At 43.9% G+C, this 24,051-nt stretch overlaps 2 protein-coding genes across 10 annotated transcripts in view; both read left to right on the forward strand.

Annotated features, from left to right (window-relative positions):
• Positions 1-13,676, forward strand: part of KIF1B (kinesin family member 1B) — a 78,872-nt gene extending 65,196 nt beyond the window's left edge. For 3 of the 8 annotated variants that reach the window (XM_084220238.1, XM_084220240.1, XM_084220236.1), the window contains 11 exons: positions 2,280-2,394; positions 2,907-3,040; positions 3,542-3,603; positions 4,293-4,438; positions 4,700-4,939; positions 5,341-5,412; positions 6,008-6,129; positions 6,892-7,041; positions 7,364-7,556; positions 8,135-8,253; positions 9,004-13,676. In XM_084220238.1, coding sequence (XP_084076364.1) covers positions 2,280-2,394; positions 2,907-3,040; positions 3,542-3,603; positions 4,293-4,438; positions 4,700-4,939; positions 5,341-5,412; positions 6,008-6,129; positions 6,892-7,041; positions 7,364-7,556; positions 8,135-8,253; positions 9,004-9,046 — 1,396 coding nt within the window. In that variant the 3' untranslated portion in view covers positions 9,047-13,676. The remainder of the gene's footprint in view (positions 1-2,279; positions 2,395-2,906; positions 3,041-3,541; positions 3,604-4,292; positions 4,439-4,699; positions 4,940-5,340; positions 5,413-6,007; positions 6,130-6,891; positions 7,042-7,363; positions 7,557-8,134; positions 8,254-9,003) is intronic. The other 5 variants (XM_084220241.1, XM_084220239.1, XM_084220237.1 and 2 more) reach the window with 3 other exon arrangements.
• Positions 13,677-13,864: 188 nt separating this feature from the next.
• PGD (phosphogluconate dehydrogenase) lies at positions 13,865-23,968 on the forward strand. 2 transcript variants are annotated; one of them, XM_084220248.1, is made up of 13 exons: positions 13,865-14,000; positions 14,936-15,011; positions 15,443-15,622; positions 15,759-15,824; positions 16,855-16,973; positions 17,983-18,052; positions 18,406-18,540; positions 18,899-19,088; positions 20,928-21,058; positions 21,522-21,655; positions 21,981-22,080; positions 23,007-23,129; positions 23,668-23,968. In XM_084220248.1, exons 2-13 carry the CDS (start codon positions 14,967-14,969, stop codon positions 23,785-23,787), a joined length of 1,413 nt encoding a protein of 470 aa, XP_084076374.1. In that variant the 5' UTR covers positions 13,865-14,000; positions 14,936-14,966; the 3' UTR covers positions 23,788-23,968. The 2 variants fall into 2 exon arrangements, with proteins under 2 accessions (XP_084076374.1, XP_084076373.1); XM_084220247.1 differs by lacking the exon at positions 13,865-14,000 and adding an exon at positions 14,298-14,621.
• Positions 23,969-24,051: the final 83 nt, after the last annotated feature.

The raw sequence follows: 24,051 nt of genomic DNA on the forward strand, positions 1-24,051 counted from the left end.
TAAATGTTTGCTCATTGTCTGCAGACCTGTTTGCTGCTTTCTGTGCGGTTTTTTCACTTTGGTTTGTTTCTTAGCCCACTTGTTCTGTTCCTCTCAGCTGTTGCTTTTCTGTTCTGCTTTTGGCTGCACTAACGGAAGCTCTTTCTATGTTTTTACAGGCTCTTTCTTGATAAGGATATGCCTAGGTATTTTCTGTTTGCTTCCTCTGTACATAAACGTTCTTGAAAATAGAATGCTTTATGTCCCATTTGTATTGCTGCCACTTCCCTCAGCTTTTACTGAATTCTGTTGGCACACCTCTTAGCTCTTCCAGAAGTAGTCTTCCCCTTTCCTCTTCTTCTTCCTCTACCCCTTCCCCTTCCTCTTCCTCCTCCTCTTCCTCCTCCTCCTGCTCCTCCTCCTCTGTGTCAGAGGCTTATTCAGGTACAGTTTACTGGGGGACTTGGGAAGGTGAACTTTCTTTCACATGTGAGAGTAGGAAAATTTCCTTTATGCAGTCTTTCTGATTCTCTTGGTGTGCTATCAAATATAGACCCTTTTTGTAGTCCTTGCTATTTTCTTCCCTTGTTCTGTTTCAAAGAACTAAATTTGGAATTTCTCACTGTCTCTGACTCTGCAACACTGCTTGTCTGAAGGACCGAGCCAAGGACTGAATTACGAGGTTACTTGAATTGCTCTGATCAAATAGCAGTCACTGCCATGTGACTGCTCTTCCACTTCTGTTCTGGGGCTGGATTTGCATAAGAAATTTAACCATGTGGTTGCCACTCCTTAGTTTAGCAGCTGGCAGAGGAGCCAGACATGCAGTGGCTGCCCAGGCTGGATTCCTGTTTCATCTTCCCAGTGGGATCACAGCCCAGCATGGCAGCTGCTCTGCTTTCTGTGCTCTGCCTCTGGAAAAGAGAAGATAGAGTCTTCAGTGCTCCCAGTTCACCACCTTTCACTAATGCTAAGATCCAATTCAGAAGCAGTTCTAACTACACATTTAACCTGTCTCCTCTCTATTCCTTGCTTTGTGTGTTCCGTGCTCCCTTTTCCTCCATGTGCCGTTTGGCTGTGCTGAAAGGAGTTTGCTCACTTCTGGTTTTTGTCTTGCTCTATAGCTATTGCAGCAAATTCTGGTTTGGGCAGGCAAAGCTGTGTATGTTTACCTTCCTGGCTAGAAAAGATTGCCTAAAATAATTGCCTCAAAGCTGTGCTTGACTTCATCTTGGTGTTTGTCCAAACATCATTTTGCTCCAGAGGGTGGTAGTATTTCTGCACTGAGGCGCGTTCACACCTGTGTTCTCTCTCCGTGAGGAGAAATCTTGTTTGGCAAATGGTGCAGAACTGATGCCGGGGCTACATACAGGGCTTTTTTTCTTGTTTCTTCTACCTCCACCCTGCTGTTTGTCCTTTGTCTTTAATTTCATATTCTGTTTTCCCAAGTTGGGAATTAGTACAGAAACTCTTCAGGTATATAACTTATTTTAAAAAAATAATATACATGAAACACTTTCTTGCTTTTAGTACTGCATCATTTGGACTCAAAATGGATAAAAATAGCAAGAGGATTTGGGAGGGAAATTATATAGAGGTGATGAAGAATGAATACCTTCTGTTTCTGTCACCAATGTGGAAAGGTGTGCTGAGTTCCTGAATAGGGGCATAGGTCTTCTTTCCAAAGGGACCTTCCTCAAATCAGTTGCTGCCCGTGAGAAAGGAGAAAGCTCATTTCCCAAGCCCCTGCTAGAGAGGGGAGAGTATAATGATGCCTTTGGATGTGGTGATTGAGCTGTGCTGTGTGCGATGCTGTCTCTCACTTTTTACTTGAACCTTCTGGATTGCTGAGGTAGACCTGTGGGAGCTTTCAGCTCCTCTCTTTCCTTGTCCCAGACTGAAAAAATGTCTTAACAGAAGTCCTAAAATATGGTGTAGAAAGAATCTTCCCATGTACTTTTAAGATCCAACTGGGATGAATTTCAGCAGTAGAAATTAATTTTCTGTGTTTAGAAACAACTGTTCAGTGCTGACTTCCCTGTAGAGCTATGACAGCTTTTGTTTTCTGCGTTCCCTCTTTTCTCTTTTAGATGAGTATTCTCCATAACAGGCAGTATTCTTTATGCCACACTGTTTGAGGTAGAAGTAAATGATCTTTGAAATAATGAGAAGGTTTTTGCTTCAAGTATTTGTTGTCCACATGACTGGAGGATGATATCAGAAAGAGATGCTTTACACTGAGTGATGAGAGGGCTGCAGAGGAACTCTTACTATTGACCTTTTACTGTACTTCTTTCCAGGACTTTCTACCGGTTCGAGGCAGTTTGGGATAGTTCCTTGCACAACTCCCTCCTCCTCAATCGAGTGACACCGTATGGAGAGAAGATCTACATGACCCTTTCTGCCTACCTGGAGGTGAGACACCAAGGCCTTCCTGCTGGCTATAAACTATTTGAGACAGGACAGAGTGTACCCAAGAGAAATAGATTCAAAAGGTATTTGAATCCTGAAGCCAGTAAGAGTGTTTATTCATCTCCTGACAACAGGGTGGAAAAAATGTACTCATAGTTAACATCTTGATGTCAAGGTATCACTGCCTTGCAGTGGTCTTGCCTTTTTGCGCCTTGTTTTATCTATCTTTGTACCTGAAAATCCACTGGAATCAGTGAATATTGCTGTGTAAGTACTGGTGTTAAAAACAGGGGCTTACCTCCTGGCTTATGTGCAAGACAGTGTTGCTTGTGTAGTAAAATAATTTCATGGGATGCATCAAGAAATTTGGCAGTTCTCTTTCACAGATACACATATGAAAACCCTTCACCAAAGACCCAAGCAAGAACAGGTTTCAAAAGCTGTCCCACTAAGGGCAGCAGTGTAACTTGGTACAGTTGGCTGCAGCCATTCATTGATGGCTGGTGTTCCCTTAGCTTGACCACTGCATCCAGCCTGCTGTGATCACAAAGGATGTCTGCATGGTGTTCTACTCGCGGGACGCCAAGATCTCCCCGCCGCGCTCCCTGCGCAGCCTCTTCGGCAGCGGCTACTCCAAATCCCCAGACTCGTAAGTGCAGTTACAATTCTGGTATTGACCTTTTTGTCAGTATTTGTGTTTCCTCTTAGAGGATTTAGTTTAGTTTTCTTAATTTTTTTCCTTGAAACTTTACCTACTCATAGGTTCTCCAGTCTGGTTTTAAATGTTCTTTCTCACATTTATGTCAGTGGAACTCTGATGGCTTCTCTCTTTACTGACCTCTTTTCCATACTAACAGAGCTGGGAAGAGGGATCCATTTCTTTCAAGCTTGCATCCTGACCTGGAATTTACTGCAGCATGTGCTCTTCAAGTCCAGTGCAGGGTGGGGTGGGAACATGGGGGAACTGCCTTTTTTTGGGATCTTGCAGTCTGTTCCGGCTGTTTTGTGCAAGAGTAGTATTGAAATCTAGTTCGAACTAACAACTATACTTAAAATTCTGCCTTGGGAACCACTGAGTTAAAGCTGAAGCACTTTATTTCTGAAGATAATAAATAGTGTGTTTTTGTTTCTTCTGCTTTCCTGTGAATAGCAATCGAGTAACTGGGATCTATGAACTGAGTTTATGCAAAATGTCAGACACAGGAAGTCCAGGTAAGCAGTGACTGGGTGTTCCAGTGATAAATATGAAATATTGCAGAAATTTCTCAGGCAGAACGGAGTAAACATTTCCGTCCTCATCAGAAGCGGTTCCTGTGTTTCATAGGAGCAATGGAATGTTGCTATTCCATAAAATACTTACTCAGGCCTTTACTTTAGACTCAGGTCTGTGTTTACTATTGGTGAACAAGGATTCAGTGGAAACTTGGTGTTTTCTGACATGGGTAACTCAGGACACTGAGTGCATGTACCTGAGTCTTAGGGGCATAATCCATGGCTCATAACTAACAGCTGAGACTGGGTTTTGCAGCAGTAGAGCTTTTTCTTGTCTTTTGAAGATGCTGCTGATTTCTCATGCCAACTTCACCACTTGGAAGGAATGTAGTTCCTGGTGTGTCTGTGTATTTTTCTTCTAAGATGTAGAAACTGAAGTCCTTGTGTTGGATTAGACTGAACAAGAGTTTGCATTATATCTTGGTCAATAGAAAATATCTGAGAAAAGTAACAAAGCTGGACTAAATCAAATATCTTTGGTTGTGTATTTGCAGGTAATGAAATACTTATGTTGTATATTTCCAGCCAAACAGCAGAAGTGCTGGTTCTTTGCAAATTGCTGATTATTTCTCAGTGACACCTCTCTGACTATGGTTTTAACACGTCTCGTGTTGTTTTTTACTGCTCAGGAATGCAGAGGAGGAGGAGGAAAGTCCTGGATACTTCTGTGGCATATGTGAGGGGAGAAGAGAACCTGGCAGGTTGGAGGCCCAGGGGGGACAGCCTCATTCTGGAGCATCAGTGGGAACTGGAGAAACTGGAGCTGCTGCATGAGGTGAGTAAAGAGATGGAAGTCAAGATTTAAATAAATTCTCCTGGCAGAGAAGATACAAAGTGTGGGGCTGGCTGCTGAGTAGAGTCCTCAGCTCAGAATCTCAGTGTATTCAACACAGGCAAATTCAATTTCCAATGCCACTGTAAACTCCGTTCCCTGGGGAAAGTTACTGGTATGAATAGTAAAGGATTCCTAAGAATTCAGTGTCTGTAAAATTGGCACCTTCCTGGAGCAGACGATACTGATTTCTTTTCTTACTAGGTGGAAAAAACCCGACATTTTCTTCTGCTTCGTGAGAAGCTTGGTGACAGCATCCCCAAGTCTCTGAGTGACTCGTTGTCTCCCAGCCTGAGCAGTGGAACCCTCAGCACCTCCACCAGCATTTCCTCTCAGATTTCCACCACGACCTTCGAGAGCGTGGTGACGCCCAGCGAGAGCAGCGGCTACGACTCCGCGGACATCGAGAGCCTGGTGGACCGGGAGAAGGAGCTGGCCACCAAGGTATGGCACAGGGCAACCGTCCTGCTGGCAGCCAGAGGGGATTATAGGTCAATCACAACCTTCTCAGATGGCTTGGGAAATGTCCAGTACTGTGAGAGTTTCATTTTAACATCTTGGTTAGTAAAATCAGCCACTTGTACCGGCCAGTGCTGCTGGGGAGGTTTGGGCTGTGGCTGTATCTCACTCCCCTATGTTAGTGGTTCTATAAAAACTTTCTCATTTTATCAAGTGAAGTGATTATTACCCTCTTCTATGATTTTTCATAGCAGTTTAGGATTTGTTTGTTCTTTCATGACCTGCCAAGTGTGTCTTGGCAAATCACCTGTTCAAATTTCTCTGAAAATCTAAATATAAAGTTCTTCTCTGTATCTCATTTGTTTCCCCTCCCGTACCCCCTTTAGTGTCTGCAGCTTCTTACTCATACCTTCAATCGGGAATTCAACCAGGTGTACAACAGCATCAGTGATTGTAAGGTAAATATTTCATGTAATACTTAATTGTAATAAACTTTATTTGTAGTACAATAGCAGCGTGTTTGTGAGTCATGAAATCTGCTGATACTATGAAAAGATAAACCACTTGATATTAATTTATTATTTTCTATTTTCATTCCTTTGGAAGCATTTGGCTATTCAGCATCAGGTTCCAAAGGCTGTGGCAGGAATTGGCAATGGTGTGGACTTGCACTGTAGTACAGTACCGAGTTTATTAGCAGACTCTTATTGTCTTTCCCTGCATACACTTCCCTTATGTGAAAGGATAAGTCTAGTCTTAAAAATTCTGCCAGTAGGCAAAGGGAATACCAAGTTTTATCCACCGAAGAAATCAGAGTGTGAATAATCAGAAATGTAGGACATTGATAATAACAAGCTGTGTCTGCATAAATGCTGCTGTATTTCTGCCCCCAGATGGGTTTGTGGTGGTTTGTGTGCAAATTTGCCTACTGAGTAGGGGAAGGGCTGATGAAAAAGCCTTTCTGTTCTCTGAGCCATCCCTGCCGAAAGCCATTCTCAGCCAGGAGTGAACAGCAGCTGCAGCCCAGCTGCTGTGATGTGTTTTTGCTTGCAGCTCTCGGATATTTCTCCAATTGGGCGGGACCCGTCTGTGTCCAGTTTCAGCAGTGCGACCCTCACCCCTTCATCCACCTGCCCTTCTCTGGTGGATTCCAGGTGCAATTCAGTTGATCAGAAGTAAGTGTAATGTATTAAAAGGAAACATCACCTTTCAGTGCTTCACAGATCTCTTTGCTGTTTTCTGATTTGTTTTTCCTCTTTTCTTCCTTTTCCCTACTTTCAGATATTTCTTTGTACAGCCCCCTTGCCTTACTTCTCCAGTCACTCTGCACAATTCTTTTTCCTCGTTTTGTTCTTTTGTAGTGGGTTTTTTTTTCTGCTTGTGTTGGGGGAACAGTCAGATGCTTGTCATTCCAGTGACCAGTGCATCTACAGTGTGCAGAGTCCACAAGTTTTTTCAGAGGTCTGTTGAAAAGGTCTACTAATAACCACCCAGAATAAACCAGTTTGGCCATTAATCTATGTTTATCTTTCTCAGCTATATCTGTACAAGATATTTTTTATTAAATTGGTAATAACTATGTAGAGAAAGACATAATTTGTACCTTCTCAGTTCAGCATCCCTGAGGAGTGCTGAGGAAGTAGAACATTTTACATCAGACAGTTGTAGGAAGTATGTCTGTGTTGTGACTATGTTTAGCAGGAGAAGAAAAAGTAGAAGTAGTGGGGAAGCAATTTACTAGTGGTTATTATAAGTTTTATTCCACAGATATCAAGGGAAAATGCTATTCAATATTGTACAAAAGGATCCCAATGTCATACAACAAATCTGGGCTGGAGGATGGAACTTCAAGCTGGCCTGAAGATGCAGTTTAAAATCCATTGTCAAATTCAGTTGCTTTGTTGCAATTTACTTTTTTTTCTCTACTTTCTTTAAAGGACACCAGAAGCAAATTCTCGTGCCTCCAGTCCCTGTCATGAGGTGGAGCAGTTCCAGATAATTCCTGCAGTAGAAACTTCCTACCTTGCCAGAGCTGGAAAGAACGAGTTCCTAAACCTCGTTCCTGATATCGAGGAAATCAGACCAGGGTAAGTTTTTTACTGTTGTGTGATCATGGCTTCCTGAGAACTGTCACAGGGGCTTTCTGAGATTCTTAGGTTCTGTGCCCCATTTGAAGAAGGAAAATCAACAGGTGATAGCAGAGGTGCAGAGTCCTCTGTGATGGATTGAGGAAGACTGTCAGACTTTTGCATAGTTGTTGAGGACGCCAGCTTGTTTTAGAAGAACTTTTTCAGAATACTGTTGCAGACAAAACAGATTAAGGACCAAGTGTCTTACAGTGTTTTGCAGTTAATAGGGATACTCAGAGGAAAATCTATTTCTGTTTTGACGTGGGTTTATTTTTTCCAGCTCTGTGGTGTCAAAGAAAGGATACCTCCACTTCAAGGAGCCACTCTCCAGCTCCTGGGCCAAGCACTTTGTGGTGGTTCGCCGTCCCTATGTTTTTATTTACAACAGTGACAAAGATCCTGTAGAAAGAGGAATCATAAACTTATCCACAGCTCAGGTGGAATACAGCGAGGATCAACAGGCAATGGTGAAGGTCAGTGTGAGAGCTGTTGTTTATTTATACATAAAGCAAGAACATTACAAGTAGCAGTGCATCTGTACCATCAGGTATGTCATCTCTGTTCTGAGGAAAATGGATCTGAGTCGTGGAGACATTGAGGATCCTGCCCGCAAAGTTCCCAGTTTGTTCAGGGTTTCTTATGGTTTTGGACACAGTTGTACCAGAGAGTGACCCTGACTGCTGTCACACACCGGATTAGCTTTTAGGAGCATCTGTTGGTACCACCACCCTGCATGTTGGGTTTTTGCAGCTTCCTTTGTATGGTTTTTTGGGCTTGTGTGTTTTGTTTGTTTAAAAACAAAACCCCACAAAACAACTCATACAAACATCCTGCAAAGAATCAAATGAACTCTACTGGTCCATCTCTTAAAGCCCACACTCAGCAGTTAAGACTCTTATTTTGTAGAAGATAATGAGTAATAATACCCTGGAAATCACCAGTGAGACATCAATGAAAGAGGGATGTGACGGAACAGATTCTCTCAGAGAGGAAATGCTCATCAGCCTCCGTGCTCGCAGACTTTGTGTTTAAATTGTCCTTCCTGTTTCAGACACCCAACACGTTTGGAGTGTGCACAAAGCACCGTGGGGTCCTGCTCCAGGCCATCAATGACAAGGACATGAATGACTGGTTATACGCCTTCAATCCTCTCCTGGCTGGCACCATTCGGTAAGGGGCAGCTCGGGGCTGCAAAGGGACGTGCTCAAACCGGGAGGCAGGTGGTTGGTCACAGATTTCAGTTTTGCTCTCAGGAATTTCACCAGATGTGGGAACTGGAGGAGGGAGGAGAGTAGGTAGAAAAACCCCCAGAACAATCAGAAAACAAACCAGCCCTGTATTTCAGGAACTGCAGGGGTTGTTATTTTGGCTTGTGATGTTCTAAACAGCCATGTCCAGTTTGAACATGTGTGGGATGCTATATTTGGAGACCACAAGATGGTTTCCTTGTATTGCCATTTTACAAATTTATAAAGTTTCTTACTTCCTCTCTGCTGGACTCCCTTTTAAGGTTCTTGATTATGAGCTAAAGCAGAAATTACGTTCCCTTTTTTAACTTCTCTGGCAGCCTTTCCATTATCACAGCCCCTGCTTGCTGGACACATATTACTCCACTGCAGTAGCTCTTCCTTTCAGCAAAAAAAACAAAACCTAAAAAACGAAGCTGTTACCATACAGCATCAAATAATTTCTGAACAGCGAAGCCCTTTAATCATCCCTTCTCCCATTAAAGAAGCAGAACAGAGAATTCTTTCTCATTACAGCCCTGGATGCATTTTACTTTCTTAACATATGGAGTAAACTAGGACTGTGCCAAAGAATTAAAAAAAAAAAAAAAAAAGGTGGATACACTTTGGGGAGGGAGGAAAAATGAACTTTCATAATTTACCAACTACTTTTTGCCTTTCTTTTTTTGTGCAGGTCAAAGCTGGCTCGAAGACGCACAGGCCAGATGAAGTACTGAGTCCATGTAATGTTCTCATCTGTTCTCCCCACTCACCTTCCCACAGATAGTGTTACCTCTCATTTTCTCTTTGTGATTCTTGACGGTTTCTCTTGTATGTAATCCTGTGGCTTAACATCCCCCACCTTCCCCACTCCTTCAGCACATTTTCTAGGTATTCTAACCCTACCTTGTTTCTTTTCACCTGTACCTGAATTGTACTAGTAGCATGTGGCCAAACAAAAAGAGAAAGAAAAAAAAAAAAAATCAAAAAAATCGAGTGATTATGCACGACTCTAAAAAGAAAAAAAAAATTTCCAATAACAATTGTTTTCCCTTTTCAACTGACCTTTTGGTGTCTGTCCCACTGTCCACTGTCTGTCTAGACTGCTACAGGGTTTTCATTCAATATGTGACTTGGCAGTGGTCATTGGTTCCCTCCGGGCAAAGTTCCAATGCCAGGGAAAGATAAATTGTTTAATGGAGGCATTACCAGCCAGGAACTGCAATAGCTCCTCAGGCTTTCTGGATCCAGCCTTGAAGTTAAACTCTGTTGAAAGCTGATATTGGACAAATCTATCTGGACAGACTGGATTTTGGACGTTGTGCAAGTTTCTGAGTTTCCAGGGTCCAGCAGGCTAAGGCACGAGCTAGGAAAAGTTAGGGAACAAACCAGGAGGGGCTGGCTAGAACAATCTGCCTTTAAACTCTTGCTGTGGGGGTTACAGGTGAGCCTTGGGTTTAACTTGCTGTAACTTGCTTGGGTTTAACTCTTTCCCAGAAGAATTTCCATCAACACGCACTCCTCAGCCTCTGAACTGAGCTGAGCAGACTGTGCTGATATGAGGGGAAATAGACCACAGACTGAAATATGAGATAAAATCCCAAAAATTTCAGATGCTCAAGCTGTGTATTTGACAGATGGGGAGTATTAAACATCAATGAAAGTGCAGTTGGTCCCTGGATCACCGTGGAGGGCAGATCCCCTCTTCCTGCTTTTAGTCCTGACTTCCAAGTTCTGCAGGAACAGTTCTCACCTCTCTCGGAAGAGGTTTAGGACTCCCATGGCTGTGTCAGGGTAGCAGCTCTGCAGCATTGTTCCCAAGGGCCTGTTTGTGCATCCCTAACCTGTAATGCTCCCGTGTCACCCCACCTGTCCATGGGAGCACCCAAGGTCTCTGGAACACTTCCTAGGCTCAGCACCTGCAGTGTTCTCAGGGAGCCGCAGGACACTTTCAATTCCTTTTGAAATAACTGCTGAGTGTCTCCTAATTTCCCTGCTGCAATTTTCATCAGCTAAAGCCCACTGTTAACCCTTCTGGGGAATAGAGCAAGTGGATTCTGGTCCTGGTCAGTGGCACGTCATAATTGGTTTCTGGGTGGTGTCAGTTCTTGACCTACAGTGTAAGTTCTTGTGGCCAAAGCTTTGGTCCTTTCCCCAGGAAAGAAGAGCAGAATGAATTTCCTTTTGGGGAAGTGAACTCCCCTCTCTCAGTCAGGTGTTGGGGAGGTTGGGGATGTTGTGTGTTCTTTCCAGCTGTGTTATCCTTTCTTGCTGTACCCAGGGCAGTGGTAGGGCTGGCTGTGGTCCTGGGCAGTGTAAAGGGATTTCATCTGGAGGCTCCAGCCTTGCGAGGGAGGGGTGAAAGGGTCTGTCCCTCTCTTGCAGTGGGCACACCAGGCACAGTGCAGGCCAGGAGGCTCATTGGGGTTCAGGTCATCAGCCAGGCATGCCACGCGTGTGTGGGACTGGAATGTGCTGAGAAAGGGCTTTGCTGTGTGGGGCTTTGTCGTTGAGAGCAGTGCAGTGCACAATGAGACCTCCTAGCAGCCTGGAAGGCAAAGGAGCAGGAAGATGGAGCTGACACTTGCTAGGACATACCTTTACATATCTTGAGGTAGTTCTCAAGCTAACTTGTATGCTCATGCTGTCTCTGTGGTCCTCAGATTTATTTCAGAACTGGAAGCCAGAGTGAGGGAGCATCCTGGGGACCCAGGAACATGATAGGGATGGGTGGTTTTGGTTTTTTTTTTTGTGGGTTTTTTGTGGGTTTTTTTTTTGTTTCTTTTTTTGTTTGTTTGTTTTGGTTTGGTTTTTTTTCCCTTTTGTTTTTGTCTTGTTTAACTGTGTGTGACTCTTAATACAGTGATGATATTCCTTTGTTATGCAATGATGATAAAGCACTTCCAGTGTGTGGATAAAACTGCTTGTCCTGCAGGAGGGCTCCTCACACTGCAGCTAAGCTGATCTCAAGAATTAGGTTAATTCTAAGCATTAAGTTATTGCTGCCATCACCACTGTTTATAATGACAGTGGAACCTGTTTGAGGAGGCAGAGTGATTGAGGTGGGGGTAGGTTGTGACACACTGAGAGCATTTTAACTTTTATCCGTTTCTTTTTTTTAACTAGAAGAAAACTAGTTTTCTAGGTCTTTGCTTTGGATAAGCCAGAGAATGAACCAAGTGGTTATAGGCATTGCACAAAATCATGATTAAGGGATCTTCATTTAAGAGCAGGAAGAGACAGATGCTTATCTTATAGAGAGCTTGAAGTGTTACAGTTGTTGCCTAGATGTCTCTCTTCTGTCTTAAAACTCCAAGGAAATTCTGGTGACTTGAGGTCTGAGTGGACAATAGATCATCAGAAGACCAAAAGTCTGGTTTTAAGCATTAGCATCTCTTAAAGCTGCATAATCTGTAACAAACTAGGTCCTTGTTGTGTGGAGTTCAAATGGGCATTACTGTTTTCAGGTCTGACATACAGGCAAAGTTTTTCTGCAATTACTGAAGCCTGCTTTGAGACATTTGGGTTTCATTACTTAAAACTATACTGAAACCAGTCCAAGTTTTCTTTAAAGAGATAACAAACCAAACAAATAAGCAAACAAAAAAAGTGAATTTCCATTCACTTCAAAGCTTAGCCCAACATGTTAGAAATTTCTTTTTGGATACAGAATGAGGAAGGAAAAATATGCTAAGTTGCCTTCTACTGACACTCCAAAGCCCATTCTTGGTTACCTGCTGTGTGTGTGTGGAGTCCCAGAGTCAGACAGCTCTGGGGACTCAGCCTCAGTAGAGGAGGCATCCTACTGTGGGCCTGCCAGCCCGAGAGGACATGCACTAGCAGGGAGCTTGGTGGGCATTCCCTGGGAGGAACGAGTGTCAAACTGGGCTGTATTTGGGTTTTTATTATGTTCCTCACCAAAAGGAAGGTGAAAACTGTCCTTTTTGTCCATTGAAAATTATGTTGGATCTTCCTGGGTATTATGAAATGAAGCTAAACCTCCTATACTGTGTTTTAAAAATGCACTTTAAGTACCTTTTAAAAGAAGATTCCTGTATTCTGGGAATACAGAAGAGAAGGGAGTACTATTTCCAGAGAGTATGATCTCCAGACTTCCAAGAAAAGGTTTTTTGTGTCAATGTCTAATAGTCCTTATTACTGATTAGCATGGTATTTCAAAGCAAAGACTTTACTTTTTGCTGCTTGTTATCTAATTTACAGGGATTTAATTTTATGTAATGTATTGTATATTTATACATCTGTAATTAATTGCACATTAGATAAGAAAGAGGATTAGCTTCGGTCTAACACCCACTGGTACTAAACTGCCTGTGCACGTGGATCTGCCTGTACCCCTGCACACCCAAGGTGGTGGTAGCTGATGCTGTGGTGGGTGTTCTGCTGAAGGTGAGCTGTTGACCTGCTGCTGGAGGAGGAAGGGTCCTGCTGCTGCTCGGGAAGGCTTTGTTGGCTGTCCCTACAGCTGGGTCCAGCGTGTGCGTTGCATCTCTCCGTGGTTGTCACTAACCCAGTCTGTGGTCTGGCCGTAGTGTCTGTAGCAGGATGTATTGACTTCGTGCTTCCTTGTTTCAAAACATCAACTGTTCAAGAGCAGGACTGACTTTTGTTCAGAAGGCCATTTATGTGTTCAATGTATTTGAAATAAAAACTAGTCCAACACTAACCAGATGATTGTGTCCAATGTCATTTGGAACAGGATTTAAATTGCTGGGATCAGCTGTGTATTCAGAAAACTGGTGTGGAGCTCCTCCTAAGTCTTCAGTTCTTAATGTTGCCAAGTGAATGGGCTGCCCCTGAGCAGTGCTGAATTTACCTCTTGCTTGCCTGGAAACCAGGGACTGGAAGCAGAGGGAGTCTTGAATGATCAGCACTTCCCAGGATCAGGTCTGAATTTTCCACTTTGCTTGTTCATATTTCATGTGCAGTTGGTTGTGGCTCCCGAATTTGAACATCAGACATGCTGCTCACTGGAATACATCCCTTGGAATTGCGGTCCCCATGTCCCTGTTAATCTCTCTGTACACAAGGTATACAAGGTAAAAGCTGTATAAGTGGCCTTCTTGAACAAATCTCTTTGCAAACTGATTTCATCCCAGCGAAGGAGTGTATCAGCAACACTGTACATTAATTTCAGGTTTTCATTTTCTTATTTTATTTTGTAAATATATCTGATATTTGGAGCTTGAGTATACAAAATGTAAATATAGTTCATGTATTTGTACTAATTCTGATCCATTTGCTGTATAGCCTTAGGTGTGCAATGCAGATATCTAACTGTGTATGGTAACCTTGCACCACTGAATTGTTAGTGAACGAGGTGAAACAATAAAGGTACAACCAGTGCATTAGCAGATAGAATGTGTGCTCCTGTCATTATGATTTAATTACTTGTATCTTATGTCGATTACTTGTTTTTAAAACCTGTGCTGAACAAGCCTATGCTTCAATGAAATTTATCTCAATCTTCTTGAGAAAGAAGGGATGCCCAAAATTAAGGTGAACCAAAAACTTGATGAGCCAGATTGCTGCGGGTCATCTTGTCTAGGAAATAACTTACATAGAATTTAATAGAAACTACGGTCTCGAGGTGTGCGTGTCTGATACAGCGGAGCGAAGGTGGCGCAGCAGCTTTGTCCTCCTGGGATCGCCTCGGTGCTGACGGGAGGACAGGTTTGTCAAGTTTGGCCTGGTCGCATAAAGACAAACGGGTAGTGGTGATAGCTGAGGGGCTGACTGCCGCCTGGGAAAGGTTCAGCGGCAGAATCGAAGCCAGTTAATTAGAATTACTAATGACAAACTGCGCAGTTCCCGGCGGGACCAGGGGTGCGTATCGCTGGGAACAGAGGCACAGCCGATGGCACGGGGCAGCTGCGCGGCTCCTCCGCGGGCCGGCGCGGCTCGCAGGGCTCCTCGGGCCTCGCAGGCGCCGGGGAAGCGTCAGAGCCCGGCGGGGACCGGACAGCGGGGGTACAGAACAGTGCGGGGACAGGACAGGACAGCGGGGGGACAGGATAGCGCGGGGACAGGATAGCGCGGGGCCCGGCCCACGCCCGCCGCGCCACTGCCGCTTTAAGGGGGCGTGGCCTCGAGACATCGGGCCATGGGCGGGGGGCGGAGTGTTCTCAAGAGCCAATGGGCCGGCTCGGCCCCGCCGCGCCCCGCCCGCGGCTGATGAGAGGAAGCGGTGCGTGCCGCAGGCCGAGCCCGCAGAGCCCCGAGAGAACGGAGGGAGCCGAGAGAACGGAGAGAGCCGAGAGAACGGAGAGAGCCGAACGCCGCTGCCATGGCTGAGTGAGAGCGGGGCGGGACCGCGAGCGGGGCGGGAGCGGGCCCGGCGTGGCCGCGCCGCGGCTGCAGCCGGCTCGCGGTGCCGGGAGGCCCCGGTGCGCTGTTTGCCGCGGCGGCTCTGCCCGGTGGCTCCGCACAGCCTCGATCTGCGATCTGCTGCAGTAACAGCTGACAGAATGAACTCAGGTCTCATGTTCGTTAGGAAGGGATGGGCTGCCCTGGCAGCTGGCATGGTCAGAACAGCCTGGCAGGTATGGATGCTACTGCTGGATCACTGCTAGTGACTTCCCTGGCATTTTTGTTCTTTCACGTTCCAGAGCTGACATTGCTTTGATTGGATTGGCCGTGATGGGTCAGAACCTGATTTTGAACATGAACGACCATGGCTTCGTGGTAAGTGAGGAAACAAATTTTTTATGAAGGCTGACTAGTAGCACTTGGGATTGGAGCTGAGCATTTTGTGGGTGCTTTCCCCTGCAATTGTGATGATCTAATGGGTATTATTTCCTCCTTTCAGTTATACCCTGTGCTGGCCTTTGTTCTGTTTCCAGAGAAGAACAGCGGTGCATGACTGTACTCAGCTGGCACCTGATATGTTAATTATGCATGACTGTTCCCTGAAGTTTGCCTTGGCCTTGCAATTAACCACAGGTTCCCGAAGCACTTGCAAAGACATGCTCAGGTTTATCCCTGCCCTGTGCCTGTCATGAAGGTGGAAGTGGGAGAGTACAGGATGTTGAACCTTGCTTGTATAATTTGTAGTGTGAGCTGAAGTTACTGTTCCATTAGCAGCTTTTATTAACGTGTTTCCTTGCTCCCCCCAGGTTTGTGCTTTTAACAGGACAGTTTCCAAAGTGGATGATTTCCTGGCTAATGAGGCCAAGGGAACCAAAGTGATCGGTGCTCACAGCCTAGAGGAGATGGTCTCCACGCTGAAGAAACCCCGTCGCATTATCTTGCTGGTGAAGGCTGGAAGTGCAGTGGATGACTTTATCAATAAATTGGTGAGGCAAGCATTCATTCTACCTGAGACTTCTTGCTGTCTTTTGGAGCAGTTTCCTCTGGAAGTTGTCAGTTATTCATTATTAGTGAGGCTTTGAATGTATGGAGAAAACCTAAATGCTGATTTCTTTTTGAAAGGTACCATTGTTGGAGACTGGAGACATCATAATTGATGGTGGGAATTCTGAGTATAGAGATACCACGGTAAGCCTGTTTCCTGCCTAAAGTGAATGAATAAAATACAACTTTTCCGCTTCTGATCATCAGAATAGTCACTCAATAATATGCCATCAGCCCTGTGCTCTGGAAAAGCCAAACTTAAATCATGCAGCCTATTAAAAAGCAATTAAGGACTGTTCTATAAGAATGTTTTTATAGAAGTTACCTGGAACACCAGAGAATATTCTTTCAACATGTTTTAAAGAGTGAAGGCCTTTAGAAAATTTTATTTTACAATATTAGGGATTTTTCAGGGAGATTTATAAGGCTAAGGATATTTATAGATTTGTTGTTATTTCTTAATCCTTTGTGATTGAGGACAATCCAGTAAGACAGAACTGCTGGTTTGGCTGTTTTGGTAGTGGAAGCAGCAGAGTAATTATCTGCTTGTGAACTGTAGAAGTTAAAGAAGCTACATTAGCCTGTCTGGGGTGCTCATGGGAACATATTGTATTCAGATTGGTATTTCTAAATCTTAGAAGAGGTGCTCATGTTCGTCTTCCTGATCTTGGATAAGTGTGCTGGCCGTGCCAGAGTGAAAAGCTCAGTGAGGGTCAGTCCTTGGGGAGCCTGCAGCTGTCCTGGGGGATCTCAGCCTCTCTCTGGCTCAGAGACAATTACTTGCCCTTAAAGTTTTCTGTGCTTGCACCTTCACTCTGCAATGAACTCAGCAACTCCACCTTGGGCCTAATCTGCCTCCCCCACATCTTCACACAGAGCATGTGTCACCTGACACCTAATTCCAAGCCTTTTCTGGCCTCAGTGCTGTACTGCTCATGTCTATCTGGTGCTTATAAGGACTTGTTTTCTCACTATGTCACTTTTGCAAGGATCCAAAGCAACAGGAAGTTTCCTAATGCTCACTTTTGTGTATGAACAAGCTTTCTTAAGGTTGGCTTTTAGCACATCCAAAGCAGAACCGAAAATCTCATTTTACATCTCAATTGCTACCCTTTGTGTGTAAGGCTCTGGTATGAAACAAAATTAAATAGTGCTGCTCTGCCCTTTGTTCCAGAGGCGTTGTAAGGAGCTACAGGCAAAGGGCATCTTGTTTGTGGGAAGTGGAGTTAGTGGTGGGGAGGAAGGTGCCAGATATGGACCTTCTCTCATGCCAGGAGGAGCCAAGGAAGCCTGGTAAGCATGAACTACTATATTTTCTTGTTTAGAATGGTTTGCAACAGTTCACATTGTGCACTGAGGGAAGGAAAGAGGAGGGTGTGGGTGTGGAGAGAACAAGATATGTTGCCATCTCACTTCCTCAAGGCTCCAGATTTCTCAACCTGGCTGGGGTCATGGGGCAGTGCTAAGCCTTCATGTAAGGCAGAACAAAGGTAGGCTTTTCTTCCAGGAATCCACAGGCAAAAGTAGGACCTACAGACATCTGAAGGGAGAAGGAAATTTTGCTTAAATTTTAAACAAGTATTATTTCTTTTTTTTTTTTCTTTTGAGGCTGTACACACTTGGGAAGCTGCTAACCATGAATCAAGCAGCAGCAAATGGCCCTGTAGTGACACATTATAAAAGGAGCTTCAGTACATGTTTGTACTACTATTGAATGCATCAGTTTATTTGCAAGTTTCTGCATGCTGCTGTGCTGTTTTCTACTCATGCTTTAGTAAAGGACTGCACATCAATGCTCATATTAGACTTTATCCCTGGTTGCCCATTCTCTGTATAGATGTGGAAAGAAAAGGTGTGTCTAGGCTTTAAGTGAGCTTTAGTATCTCTTGAGTCCCTGTCCATTTGCATTAGTGTTTCATACCTGTATCAGCCTGTTCAAATTTGATGGCACAAAGCCATCAACAACAGTTTCTGCCCAATCATCTTTTGCCTTGATCAGCTAAGTTAGGACAGCTTCTGTGTTCAAATGGAGAGGATATTTGGGCTCCTTGAAGTGCATTACGCTTGTCCGTACAGTGTTGGAAGCATGACTCAATTGTTCCGATGTCTTGCAAACTGTGTAGTTGGGGAAAAACATATTTAATTGACATTGCTGTGTGGATGGGTTATCAACCTGCCAAGTGCCCTCAGCCCAACCTGCCTTTTGGCAGGTTACAGAAGGAGGCATCAAACCAGTAGATTTTATTTGTTTTCTCTTGTGGTGTTTAGCCTGGCTGCTAAGGTGTATTCTTTCTCCCCACAGGCCCCACATCAAGACCATATTTCAAAGCATTGCTGCTAAAGTGGGATCTGGGGAACCTTGTTGTGACTGGGTAAATAGTCATTTGATACTGACCCTAACCTGGGGTTAGATCCATGCTTGGGCAGTTTGGTTGCTGAAGCTCATGGATGTTTGTCCACAATAAACACAGCAGCATCAGTGGTTGATTTTCTGGCTGTGTTCATTTACAACTACCATCTCTGATAACTTATACCATGCAATGGAAAGACAGTTTTGTAGTTGGGTTATGTGCTGGGGGAGCTAAATGGACCTGTGACCCACTGGTTTCAGTTAGCACTGTCTTTGATTCCCGCCTTTAGGCAGAAGGAAGCTACGGGCAGGTATTAAACACTGGAAGTGATGACAGTGCTATTGCTGAGGTGATTTTTGGATGTTTCTGAACAGGTGGGAGAAGAAGGAGCTGGACATTTCGTGAAGATGGTGCACAATGGGATTGAGTATGGAGACATGCAGCTGATCTGTGAGGCCTATCACCTGATGAAAGATGTGTTGGGCATGGAGCACGATGAGATGGCAGAGGTGATTTGCGGTTTTTAACGTCTTTCCTTTTTTAGTGCCGTGCTGTCTGTCTGCCACTGGTGAAGTGCTGGGCTTGGGTAAAGCTGCTGCATGTACATGAAGTGAATTTTTCTGACATGCCTTCTGCAAGGGTGGGGTACAATATTCTTCATGAGCTTTACATGAGATAGGAGCAGTCAGTACAGACAGCTGAATACTTACAAAAGTTGTCTAAACCTCTTCCCTTGCTACAGTTAATTTCTCTCCAGGAAGCACCTTCATGTATAGAGATGTGAACTACCTTGCCTGAAGAGAGTTATTGAAACACTGGGCATTATAATCAATATATTGATTATATACTTTTTTTCTCCTTTTTCAGGTATTTCAGGAGTGGAATAAGACAGAGTTGGACTCTTTCCTGATTGAAATCACAGCCAATATTCTCAAATTCAAGGACAGTGACGGCAAATACCTCCTCCCAAAGATCAGGGACAGTGCAGGGCAAAAAGGCACGGGGAAGTGGACAGCCATTTCTGCCCTGGAATATGGAGTCCCAGTCACACTCATTGGTAACTGGTGCTTTCAGCTTTCCTACCTCCATGTACCTCATCACAGTAACGACAGGGGAAAATACAGTCTCAGCAGTGAGCCCACAGCAGGGCTGGGTTGGCAGAAGAGGCTCTTGTAGGTGTAGCTGTTCCAGCTTTTCTGCTCTGACAGCTCCTGGTTTTTTTTTTTTGCTGGGCTTGTTTTTACCCTGTTCCTTCAATGCTGTCAGTCCTGCTGTCACCTGTGTTCTGTGGTGTCTGCAGTGCTTTGAGGACTCAGTGATGTTCAGGGGAACATTAAGTGCTGTGCTCAGAGTGTTGTAATGCAGAGGAGCTGGAACACATCTGCAGCACATTTAGAGTGCCCTAATACCACAGGTCCAGAGCAAGCTTCCCATTGAGTAAATCAGATGAGTCAAAAGGTTCTTTGCTCTCAGATTTGCCTTCATTTCCATGCTTTCTCTACCTCTTTTTCCTTTGGTCAAGTTCTGAAGATAAGAAAAATTACATTCAGTAGCTAAAACAAAGTAACTGCAGTGTAGCTGTCAAAGAAACATGGCTGCATTCCAGCAGTAAAGCAAGTTCTCTAAATGGTTTTAATGTTCTACCGCTGCTGCAGTCCTTCAGTTCTAGGCTTGAAACAGTGTTTCCTGCTTGTCCTACTAATATTCTCCTCTTTGTGGTGCTTGCAAAGATCGAGGGTGGAGGAGACACTCCCTGAGGAGCGCTCTGCAGTGCCAGGGAGCATTGTTAGGTAATAGCTGATAGGGAAGTGCGTGCCATAGTCCTTGTGCAAACGTGGCCACTCTCAGGGCACTTGCTGTGTGGCTTTACTGCATGAGCATGACTTGCAAATTTCTGCTTGTAAAAGCAGAGTCATGCTACTCCTGCTTTTCCCTGATTTCCCTACCGTGCTGCTCCTCCCCACTGGGGAAGGAAGTTTTTGCAGAAAGGGAAATTAGCAGGTTCTGATTTAGGTGTGATATGTCCTCCTGCTGTAGGGAGGATCCAGAGTCTTGTGAAAACATTGCTCACTCTTTTTTAAAAATTGTTGATTTTGTGGTGTGGGGTTTTTTTTGATATATCACTACTCAAAGGGTGAAACAAAATGATGGTATGAAGACTTGCTTTTCTTCCTATCAGACCCTGAAAAGCAAACTTTTTTCTCCCTCATTTTACAATACTGTCTTCAATTGTAAACAAGTACAGCTTAAACCAGCTTGATTAAAAACTCCCTGATCCAGCCTAACAGATGATATTTAGTAACCTGTTTAGTGATGTTAGAAAACATTCTTATGGACTTCTGAATACTAGTGCTAGGGGCCTACCATATTTATGAATCTTATGTCATCCTGTAAGTTAACCTGCTGTTTTATTCTTGATTTTAATTGCCCTCATTTTGCATACTTGCATTTTAAAGCACATCCAGTTAATGTATGCTGACATTTAGGAACAGCTTTTTCTCTTAAAAGCATGATACAATATTTGGTGAAGTCTTTAGCCTCACTGTTCCCTAGATTGCAGTGCAACACTGTCTGTCTCTGATAGGAGAAAATTTTAAAGTAAATTCTCAAAATTGAGAGCTGGTAAATGCTCCTGAGGATAAATTTTCATATGGATGACTTTAGGCTTTTTTCATTATCATGTGAAAGCTGTATCAGTCAAGACTTACCCAATGGTTGTACTGAGTGGCAGTGTTGGCCCTCAGGAGTGCTGTTGGAATAATTGAATTTTGCACCAGTTATTTTGCTTGTGTACATGGCTCATCACTCAGCGACACTCTGTGCTGCTTGGGTATCTCAGACATGAACAGGGATGCCCAGCTTTCTAATGATCTCCTTTTGCCTGCCATACCCAAAGGTGAAGCTGTGTTTGCAAGGTGCCTGTCTTCCCTCAAGGATGAGAGAGTGCAGGCCAGTAAGCTGCTGGAAGGGCCCAAAATGACTCAATTCAGTGGGAACAAGAAGGCCTTCCTGGAGGATATCCGCAAGGTGAGTCCTTGTGCAGGGTTAGAGCAGGTTTGGGATGCTGTGAACCCTGGGGAGGAGCTCTTGTGTTCATATTTCATGAGAACTGGTTCCTGCTGTGAGCACTGTGCATTGTCTCGTGATGTCCACAAAGCATACTGTGACCCATTCCTAACCAAAGGAAGGTTAGGAAGGATCCAGAAGGAATTCAGCTCTAAGCCACAGTGGGCAGAGACAACTGCATGGGGCACAGCGATCATAATTCACGCACAGGAGCTTGTCCACCCCTCATCACTCCCGCCTTTGCCTGGCTATTGCTCTCTTGATCTCTGTTGAAACTTTCCAGCGGGAAAGGATATTTTGTTTCTCAAATAACTGGAATGTTGCTACTGTAGTCATCACTGTTGCGATGTGGGCTGAACAGAGTTTGTTGTTCAACTTTGTGAGACTTCTCTTGGAACGTGAATTTGATTTTTTTTTTTTTAAGGCCCTGTATGCTTCCAAGATTATCTCATATGCTCAAGGCTTCATGCTGCTGAGACAAGCAGCCAAAGAATTTGGCTGGACACTGAATTATGGTGGTATTGCTCTGATGTGGAGGGGAGGCTGCATCATCAGAAGGTAATTGAGATGAGGAGGTAACCTGGCTGCTGAGGGGAGAGAGAAGAGCAGGGAGTTTAGTTTGAGGTACTTGGCTGACAAGCCTAGAGATTTCCTTGGAAAATCCATGGAGTTACTCTGCTGGTAAGATTCAGAGAGGCTATAGACACCACCAGGGGTTACTAGATGAACCCACTGTTCTGGTGGCTTAACTGCTGAAAATTTTTTTTGTCTTTGCCATGTTTGGAATCTTAGTCTGGCTGAGTCAAGTTTTAGCACTGTAAGTTTTGAATTCTGGGCCTTTGTTGGAAACTGTGACATTTATTCCTGGTTAACTTTTCCCTAGTGTGTTCCTGGGAAAAATCAAAGATGCTTTTGATCGAAACCCTGAGCTCCAGAATTTGCTGTTGGATGATTTCTTTAAGAGAGCTGTAGAGAACTGTCAGGTAAGTTCCAAGGAAAGGAGACCATAAAAACAATAATTTACAGCCAGGACTGTCATGGTTTTTCTCTTTGATACTGACCAAGCTATGATTGGAAACTGAAGGTTCCCATTTTACTGGTGCAGAAGAGCCCTAGGCAGAAATCCAGCAATTCAGAAGGACCATAATATGAGGAAAAAAGGCCTGGCCTGTGTGAACATTCTCTTCACTGCCCTGTGTCTTGTGCCTGCTGTGCAGTTGGATTTCAGCTGAGCAGACCATAAAGCTCTGTTCCACTACCATTGTTTGCAGTAGCCCCAGAACAACAGTTCCAGACCCACCCATTCTTTAGGCCTGTGTCTGTGCAAACACTGTCCTGATTTGGATGGAGCTGACGGGTGGAATTAAAACCACATTATCTGGCAAAAAAAGAAGCCTCATCATTAGTAGTTCTTGTAACTGAATCTGAATATTATATGCAAATTACTAGACCAGATGAACAGTTGCACTGAGGATTATCCCTGTCTGTCTGAAGTGTCAGTGCTGTCCTCTTGGGCCCTTAGGCGAGCTTTGTTCTGTGCTTGGTGAGGTCCTGGAAGTGCCTCAGAGCTCAAAACATTCCCCGTTCCCCAATGAGTTCATGTTTTTGAGATGCTCTGACCATGTTTATGTGAAAGAACATCATCCTTGCTTAAGGCTGTGGTTTGTCTGCATATCTCAACTGTTCTGTTCCTGCTGTTAACTCTGTCCTCCTTGCCATTATTTTAGATCAACCTCGTTTATGTAAAATCAGGAATCTGCTGCTGTATTTGCTCAGACTTGGTTATTAGATTTCACGGACTCTGAAATAGCACACACAGTTGTACTGGAGTAGTTCACGTGCCTGCACGTACCTCTGAGCCAGCATAAAACTGATCAGTTTCCTTTTCCCCCCTTTTCCTCTCTCCCAGGAGTCCTGGCGCAGTGTGATCAGTACAGGTGTGCAGATTGGAATCCCTATGCCCTGCTTCACTACAGCACTTTCTTTTTATGATGGATACAGGCATGAGATATTGCCAGCTAACCTGATTCAGGTAGGTACTGAAATCTCATCATGCTGTTATTTAAATACTGCTTTAAACGTCTCAATGGCAAGATGTCCTAATCATTCACAGTATAGGTTGCCTAATATATTTCTGTTGTACCTGGAATTCATGTCAGTGAAGCACTTAGAGACAGCTGGATAAAGAACACCAGAGATATTGGTATGGCAGTGCCCTGTGTTTGTATTCCCTCTGTGAACCGAGGGTAATGATATCTTTGAACTCAAACGGTTTGTAGAGAAGTATCTTTGAATGTTTGGATGTACGGAAGTGCTGGTTTTTTTAGATTAGTACCAAGCAGAAATCCTGTACTTGCATTTCTGCAGAACTTTTAATTTAATTATTAGATATTAGTGCATTTTTCATTGCAGTGGTTTTGCTAATAATGAGAAAATAATTTTGAGCGTTATAATATTGGAGTTGAATCTTATTTCTACTATTCCTCGTTTGGTAACAGTAGGTGCAACTTCTAGAACTCATATGATACTGACATTTGTGTGTCTGGTTTGTCTGTGTGTTCTCATTCCAGGCTCAGCGTGATTACTTTGGTGCACATACATATGAATTATTATCAAAGCCAGGGGTATTTATCCATACTAACTGGACAGGCCACGGAGGAAATGTGTCCTCTTCTGCTTACAATGTCTAATGGAAATCCTTCCACTTGGAGCCCAGATACTGTATATCTCCAACATTTCTAGAATATCACTTTTTACTGTACTCCACTAGAACTTGTGTTTGGACACTTTTGTAATAACTTGGGTGTGTGTTTTATACCTATATGTATATCTCTCTATATGTATCATATAAGAAAACTAAATAAATTTAGTTATTAATGTATTGAGGTGTTTTCTTTCCACTGGTGCTGGCCAAAACTAGGTGAAATGTTTTTGTGCAGTCTTTAATAGAATTT

This window comes from Fringilla coelebs (genome assembly GCF_963513975.1).
Source record: "Fringilla coelebs genome assembly, chromosome: 22".
Taxonomy (NCBI): Eukaryota; Metazoa; Chordata; class Aves; order Passeriformes; family Fringillidae; genus Fringilla; species Fringilla coelebs.

Excerpts from the sequence above, each read along its gene's own strand:
- PGD (XM_084220247.1), top strand. Across the intron at positions 16,974-17,982 it reads GGAGGAGCCAAGGAAGCCTG|GCCCCACATCAAGACCATAT; the intron begins GTAAGCATGAAC and ends TTCTCCCCACAG. Across the intron at positions 18,541-18,898 it reads AGCACGATGAGATGGCAGAG|GTATTTCAGGAGTGGAATAA; the intron begins GTGATTTGCGGT and ends CTCCTTTTTCAG.